We start from the raw sequence: 8,095 nt of genomic DNA, 5'->3' as shown, positions 1-8,095 counted from the left end.
TCCTTCAGCAGAGCAATCATCTGGCTCCCGAGCCGTGGATCCAACTTCCCGCCGATAAAAGTTGGTCGTGGCTTGTCCCCATGGCCGATGTCGACTTCCTCCAGATCATCGGCTGATGTGAATCCATACCCCAGCTTTCCGTCCCCTGTGAGGTCGACGCCAAATACTGGGAGAGCGGGTGGCGTGGATAACACGGTCCGATCGCTAGAATCGGCCCCCACCTTGATCATCACTAGGACTTGGTGGCAGTGTCGGAGCCGATTGCGTGGGTCGGCTCCTTCTTCATTCTTGCTATGAGAGCAGCTGCCCTCATCATTACCCTCACCGGGGCGGTACCCAAGTTCTACCATGTTGATGCTGAACAAGTGTCCTGGTTGACCCTGGGAACGGGTTCTGTGGAAAGAGCCGATGAGTTCGGCTTCGAGGACTGCCTTGATTTCGCCATGCTTCTTCTTGAGCTCATCAGGCAGGTCCTCGTACTTGACCGGAGTGCTTTCCGCCATCTCGGATGTAGATGGCGACGTGGGGGATGTTGAGGGTTGTCCCACCGGGCGTGCCAGAATGTGTTGACGTCAGAAACCCACTGGCGGGCAGAGACGGGCAACACCGTAGAGCCGGGAACAACTAGGGCTGCGGCTGGCCCTAGTCCCTCCGAGCGACGGCCCGCAAAGCCTCCTGGTCGCACGCACCGATGTTTATCACAAGGGCGTGCCACCCGACCTATACCCGGTCGGGAAGGTGTGGATGATGTCTCGCTTAGTTTCCTGCAGGGCACACACGTAAACGTTAAATACGAGCCTCGATCGGCTCTCGAGTTATCCCGTGAATCGGCTCAAAGAGCCGATCCACCCATGATTCGGACGAGGTGTCCGAATATATGGTGGTCCCGCTTGATCAAGGTAAAGCTAATGAGATCTACGACGATTCAGGGTTTTCACCGCATAATCGGATCATCCTACTCAGGTTCGGGCCTCGCGCTCGCGCACGGTGACCGTAAGCCGATCCTAGACAAGGGCCTAAAAACCAACACGAGGTTGATCCCCGGAACATCCGTTCTAGGACTAGCAAACGCCACCCTACACGCCGCTGGATCCTCCGACCCCTTGTAAGGCCTAACTATTGCAGATATTAAACTAATCCTTGTAGAACAAGGATGCAATCGTAACGGATCAGATCTACTAAACTATGATCAAGTGGGGTGCCGCCCCTACACCTGAGATAGGTGTAAGGGCGGCTAGACATGCAAGGGTTGCACTACGAAAACATGTAATATGAAGAACCATGCTAACCCTAACATGTCTAAGATAACTACGTTGCTCGCCATCAAAAAGGCTTCAGTACGAGCAACGCATGAACAACGTAGGCAGGCTTGTGCTGCCTAGATCGCAAGATGCGATCTAGGCAGCATGATGCTTACCGGTAGAAACCCTCGAGACGAAGGAGTTGGCGATGCGCCGAGATTTGTTTGTGGTTGAACGTTGGTTGTTGTTTATTCCATAAACCCTAGATACATATTTATAGTCCAGCGAACTTTCTAATGTGGACGTGCACTAAACCGTGCACGAGATAAACTCTAACTTCTAAATCGATACACAATCTACTATATTTAAGATACACGGGCTAACTAGCCCAAACTTCTAGCACAAAGCCGCTTCAAAGATGCTCCATATGTAGTCTTTCAAAGCCCATCTTCACTTACGGCCCACCTCCTGATTTGGCCAAAATCGGGTGATAACACAATATTTCAAAGTTTCAAATTCTGTTTTTTTGTAACACATATGCATAGAGATGATTTCTATGAATGCGCAAAAAAAGAAATAAAACGTACGTTGTAATTTCGGTTACACATAAATGTACCTCTAAGTAGGCATTACAAATTCGCTTTTGGTTTTCAATTTGCATTTTTTGTAGGTCACGTATGAAAACATAAATCTATGAAAAAGCATTATATGTACAAACTAGATATATATATATGTACTTGGATAACCTTTTCAGTTTTTTTTCGAAGATTTCAGATTCCAGGCTCCCTATAGTCCGAGCTCCTTTTAGACGCAGAAACATTATATGTAGATAAACAAACAGATACACACAGATGTTTCTCCCTGCTATACTATTTACCTCTGAATTGAAATTTCAAGCTGAAATAGTAAAGGCCATGTTACCGTTCAAGAAATGAAATTTAAAACAGGTAATTACTGTTAAGCTTAGGCCTACCCTAGATGCTAACTGTGGTCCAAACCGGCCATTTCACTCAACATTAGTAGCCAAAAAATACAAGGAATGGGATGGAGAAAGCCTAAGCATACACAAATCAAGACAACCGCTGTTTACATGCAGTATAGTATAACCACTGAATGATTGGAACGAATAAAATCAAATGACATCATACAACCGAATGCAACAAACAAAATGTCAACCTTGCTTCTTTCAGATATCTTCAGAAATCCAAACTATAATCCCCTCCGCCCCCTGGCCCTTAATCATCGGATGAGTCTCATTCAGCGTTGCTTCCAACGGTCGCCTGTGGTATCTTGGGAGGGCCAGAATGCCGCCTCCTCGGTGGCGGTGATGGCGCCACTCCAGCCGGAAACGACAGCCTCTTCTTCACAGAACCAACAGACGACCAGCCTTTCTCCAGTGTTTCAGTAGTGCTCTCCTTGGCCACCGGGCTCTGGAGACGGGTCTTTGCCCTGGCCGACTTCGTCGGCACCATGTAGCTCGGTACCGACGATGGGGAAGAGCCTGACAAGCTCGCGTCATCACGCACGGAAGATGTGCCAATGCTGTGCCTCCGGGGCCGTTCAGACTGGACACTGAACACGCTTTTCGCGTCATCGTCACCCCCAGGTACGCACGAGCCATTCTTTGGTGTTGTGGTCTTCTTGCTTGCCAGCGCTGGCGATGCCCCACTACTTGAGGGCGTTGCAGGGGACTGCCTGGAGGCCGCAGGACAGGATGGTTTCGGAGTTGTGGGCAAGGGCTTGTCGGGGTTGGAGTCCAGGCGGCTATCAACCTTTGTAATCTCCCCGCCTTCACTGAGGTTCAAGCTGGTACTATTGACCGACATGCGATCGGTGTTGCTCTCTTTCTCATTCGTCCCATTGCGACCCTCAGCTGCAGGCCTCGCTGCCATCCACCGCTCCAGCCAACTCCAGCCCCAGTGTGGGTTGTTTGGATCCACAAACATCGGGTTGGTAGACCTCGAGGTACTCTTCCACTGTTGAAAATCAGGAACGTCCAAAATATTATCAGCATACCTAAGACTGTGAATGAAAACCCAACATGGTGGTTGGGAACTGCTGTAATGCAACCAACCTGGTGGGAAAATGCATATGCAAGTGCTCTTTCTCTTCTAGCTGCAGCCTCTTGCTTGCTTACAAGGCCAGCCTCGATTTGCTCCTTGGATTGCAGGCTGGTATTCCACTGATCTCCCATCTATTACAACAACAGGGAAGTTTCGTTACTTGCATTCTCATGTGGTTGTGCTTTCAGCATGCTTAGAAATGTCAATTTAAAAATATGAATAAAAACAAAGAACAGATTAAAGTGCTAACATCCCAAACTCCTCCTTAACTAGCTAAAGATGTTCTGAATTTCACAAGGTTTATATCTTGAATTGCAGGGTACATCACTCTTTTAATTTCTGGAAATGCTAACTGGTGTTTTTCTTAAATAGCTAAACCAAAGTCATCTTGTATAAAAAGAACAGCAAATGCAGAGTCAGATTGAAAGTAGAGAAATCCTGACTATCAATTCAAACTCTGCAATATGACAGTGATTGTTCAGACTTCAGAGAGGACACACCTAACTACAAGCCAACGTGTTAGATTTTAACTTGAGGTTAAAGAGTGGGATTTAAAAACCACCTCCATATTCTATCTACCAGTAGTGACAAGTAAAAGAAGTCGCAATATTTGCCACAGGTTAATTCAGTTCAGGTCCAACAATGGTACTGCTCGATTGCTCATATTTTTTGTCAGCTACAGGAACAATTTCAGAAGAGGTTCTACATCTGGCACTGGAATTCCCCTAGGAATTCAGTACACAAACAGTATAGAGGTTTAAAATAGTTTAGTATAAAGAGTGTCAGCACGATATTTGCATACCCTTAGACTCTCAAGTTCCTGATTCAACAAGAGCTGACGCTGAAGAGCCTGGTTCTCCTCAGACATCTTGATCCTCCTTGTACGTATCTTGGACTGGACTCGGGAGAGAGTCTGCATACAACGAAGCGTGCTCGTGGCCTGGCGCTTAACAGAGTGGCCTTCAACCAGTGACTTCAACCTGACCAGCCCTTTCAATGCTCGCAGTGCCCTCCTTGCCTAGATATTCATGGGGGAAATGGGTATCAGTAATTCACTCCGTACATTCATAACAGGAGAACAAAAATTCTGGTGCGTATTGAGATAACATGAAGTTTCAAGTTAGATATTCCCGCTAAGGCAATGACAGACAATCTGCCACACACAGAAAGACAGACAACTAACATAAGGGAAGATAATAACCGACTGAATTATCACGATTAGGGCAAACAATTTGTGTACGAGCTGTTTTCTAATTCTAGCATGCATGTCTTACCTGCCGGTCGTCAGATTAAGCAAATGCATGAAAAAGAAATATGATCGACGACAACGAGTTAAAGCTTGCCAACTACAAGTGAACTATATGAAGGGAAACTAAAAACAAAGATGCAAATTCAGGATATAGTTACAAGTTATCGATGATTTAAAACTGCGAGTGATTGTCCATTTTTTCCCCTAAATTGACAGTAGACTGCCCAAAATATGTTTCTGTTTCATGGCCTTCACCCACTAACTATACATAAAACAAATGTATTGTTCGAGATGATGCATATCTAGGAGCTTGAGTTGAGGTAATGAGTTCTTCTGAGACTACCAGGTGACCTCGGAAGGCGGTCTGGATCTTGGTTGCGGCGATTTCCTCCGAGAAGCTAGAAGAGGCCACGACGGCGGCCTCTGGCGCAGCAACAGGGAGTGCCTCCGTAGCTGGCGCGGCATGCTCGTGCTGTTGATGCTCCTGTCGCTGCTGCTCCTCTGCAATCACTGCGACGGGTACCGGGACCGGGGCTGGGACTGGAGCAGGAACAACATGAGGCTCGTAGTCGAAGTCGTCGGTGTCGGCAGGCGGGAGAGCTGAAGCGTGGGCCTCCAGGGAGGCGGAGGGCGTCAGATCCGGCTGGTACGGCGCGCTGGCGCTGGCGCCGGCGGTGGCGGCAAACCGCCTCCTTAATTTCTGCTAGATTAAAGATCGGTTTTTGGTTAGAATTGTTGGAATTAATCTGCCCCAACAAGAATTCAGTCGCATTGCATGAAATCGGGTAGGGGGGAGGGAAGGGGAGCAGCGAGAGGGCGGGGCGAGCTGACCTCGTCCTTGGATTCGGGGCTGAAGACCTTCTTGACGGCGCCCAGCCACTTGGGCTTCTTCCCCATGTCTGGACTCGATCGATCTCAGTCTCGCTCTCGGAGAGTTGGGTCTTGGGCAAGAAACGATGAGGGAGATGGGAGGAGAATGTGCGGCGGATCTGCAGCTCGGAAGGCCAGATCTGGCTCTGTTGCGCCGGGAGGTAGGTGGCGGGAGCTAGGAGGAGCAGAGGAGCAGGGAGAAGAAGGGGCGAGCGAGCTGGGAGAGAAGAGGCGAGGACTGACAGTGACAGGTTCGACAGCGTGTGTGTATTGTGTACGTGTACAGTACCGTCCAAGAGTGTTGTATTGCAGCGTCACATCTCGTGATGATCGTAATGTACGTTCGCGCCAAAAAGGGTGTATTCAGCTCCCAGCATGTCCTCCACCATCAATTGATCGCAAGATAATAATACTCCCTCCGTTCAGAAAAAAACCTCAAAAAATTATTTGAAGTTAAACGTATCTTCGCATAAAAAGAGCGTTCAAATTTAGATAAATTTTCGCGATATTGTTTTATAGGGAGAGGCAGCAGAAAAATGAAAACTCACTTCTAAAAACAGGTGGCAAATCCTCGATTTTATACTTTTCTTTACGCTATAGAACAATAAGGATAATTTGGTAGTGAATAGTGTCGTTTATACTTTTCTTTACAAAATCCATGTTGGTTTGCCTTTTAGGTATCTCCGAGTGTAATTCAAATTTCGTTTTTAAATCATTCTACAATTGCAAATGAATACACATCTTGCGGGTAGTCACTTTTTATTTATGTTTTTACACTTTGTAAATTCGAATTTCGAGAAAAGATATCCTGGTAGCAGCTTAAATGTGGGATCGTTGGATTTTTTTCCCAATCAGTGTTATAGTTGTCTTATAAGTCGGTATAGAGAGAGAGAGCTCAATAGTAGCAAACATATATTTTCTACTCCTTCCTTTCCATAAACACATCTAATTTATGTATAGATATGTTCAAATCTGTGACAAGTGGAACAGAGAGTGCTTTGGTTGTATGCGTTTGAACCTTCCATTATATCTAAAATATCGGAGCTTACTGTAAGTCAGGGGCCACCCCCCCCCCCTCCCCAGCTTTCTAGAAGAAATTCTATTATGGAGCATGTTGGACGAAAAAAATTGGGCTTTTGCCCCCGCGTTTTCTCTCAAGCTCCACCGCTAAGTTCTGCCTGGCAACACAAACTTGGTGCGGCCTTTTTCCTGCGGTAGCGGCATGAAAGTGGCATTATCAAAGCAATGTATGTCCGATATGCAAGAGTTATTGTGAGGATACAGAAAACTTGTTCTTTGAATGTACTCAAGTAAAGGAAATCTGGGAGAATATTGTCATATTATCCATCATTGAACAAGAATGTACCTCTGATTGGTCATGTTCAACCGTTTTTGAAACAATTCTGAGAAGCAACGATAAGGTAGCGCTCAGGTTCACGGACTTTGGACTCAAGTAGGGGTGTAAACGGATCGGTTCGAATCGGATTTCGCTCATACCATCTCCTTTAGAACATTTTTTTTTTGGATTTAGATTGAAGCGGATATTGACCGTTCTCGGATTCGAGTGCGGACATACAGGACCGCGGACTCGAATTGGAAATGGGGCGGACTTGGACCAGAAACAAAAAATAATAAGATATATGGTCTCATCGGTAGATAGATATAGTTTTTTTCGTAAATCTTGAGACGGATTTGAAAGATCGAGATGTCGCCTAGAGGGGGGGTGAATAGGCAATTAAAAACTCTTGCGGATTTGTCTTGTAAGAATGCGGAATTAAACTATCGTTTAGTATACAAGCACAAACCCTAGATATGCTAAGCTCAACTAAGTGTAACAATAACAACTAGAGCTAAGCAAGATAGGCACAAGATATATGTAGCACAAGTGATAGCAAGATATATGAACTTCAAGCACGATGGCTATCACAAGGAAAGAGGGCTTGGGTATAGAAATAACCGAGGCACGCGGAGACGAGGATGTATTCCCGTGTTCCCTTCCTTTGCAAGAAGGTACGTCACGTTTGGAGGGGTGGAGGTCCACGAAGGATTCCCGGCGCCACGAAGGCTCACCCTATTCTCCGAACCACACCCACGAAGGATAATGGCCCTTTCCATATGGTTAGCTTTTCCACCGCTCCGGAGATGGCAAGCTCCACAACCACTTCACAAGCTCCACGAAGGAGAAGCCCGGGCCTCTTCACAATCTTCTTGAGGAGATCACCGGAGCACCAACCGCCAAGCCAACTAGGAGGTCACCCTCCAAGAGTGTCAACACCCGGATTTTTAAGTCCAGATGCCTATTATGCCATTCATCGCAATCCCAGGAATATTGTTTTTGCGAGACATAATAGATTGATATCACAGAACATCATTCATTACAACATCGTAATTGTCTTACAACCAAAGGATCACATGATCCAGTCTCATTACAATAGTAGATGATCTATTGATCAATTACAAAACACATAGCGGAAGCGAAGTAGCGTAGTAGTAGTCCATCTATTCCACGAGCAACCGTTGACGTCAGGAGTGATCCTAGTTGTCGTAGACGTCCTGCTCGTCCTTCTTCCGGTTACGGTACTCCTCTTCATAGTCCGGCCATTTGAATAGCCGGGGACAAAGCCATGAGTACTTTAAGGTACTCGCAAAGTAATACTAATGTAAGCACTATC

General features: G+C 46.4%; 1 protein-coding gene across 1 annotated transcript; it reads right to left on the bottom strand.

Annotated features, from left to right (window-relative positions):
* Window positions 1-2,121: 2,121 nt before the first annotated feature.
* Window positions 2,122-5,654, bottom strand: LOC124660721 (protein IQ-DOMAIN 2-like). The gene is made up of 5 exons (XM_047198536.1): window positions 5,385-5,654; window positions 4,897-5,253; window positions 4,107-4,322; window positions 3,316-3,435; window positions 2,122-3,217 (listed from the first exon to the last, which is right to left on the bottom strand). Exons 1-5 carry the CDS (start codon window positions 5,448-5,450, stop codon window positions 2,495-2,497), a joined length of 1,482 nt encoding a protein of 493 aa, XP_047054492.1. The 5' UTR covers window positions 5,451-5,654; the 3' UTR covers window positions 2,122-2,494.
* Window positions 5,655-8,095: the final 2,441 nt, after the last annotated feature.

Source organism: Lolium rigidum, chromosome 6 (genome assembly GCF_022539505.1).
Source record: "Lolium rigidum isolate FL_2022 chromosome 6, APGP_CSIRO_Lrig_0.1, whole genome shotgun sequence".
NCBI classification, from domain to species: domain Eukaryota; kingdom Viridiplantae; phylum Streptophyta; class Magnoliopsida; order Poales; family Poaceae; genus Lolium; species Lolium rigidum.
Note: the sequence above shows the minus strand (reverse complement) of the source record. Positions and strands in the feature narration are given on the sequence as shown.

What these genes read in the sequence shown, in the direction of transcription:
- LOC124660721 (XM_047198536.1), bottom strand. Translation starts at nt 5,450, where the DNA reads ATGGGGAAGAAGCCCAAGTGGCTGGGCGCCGTCAAGAAGGTCTTCAGC. An exon ending in GCCCCGAATCCAAGGACGAG is followed by an intron (nt 5,254 to 5,384) that starts GTCAGCTCGCCC and finishes TTAATCTAGCAG; the next exon opens with AAATTAAGGAGGCGGTTTGC. An exon ending in CATATGCATTTTCCCACCAG is followed by an intron (nt 3,218 to 3,315) that starts GTTGGTTGCATT and finishes GATTTTCAACAG; the next exon opens with TGGAAGAGTACCTCGAGGTC.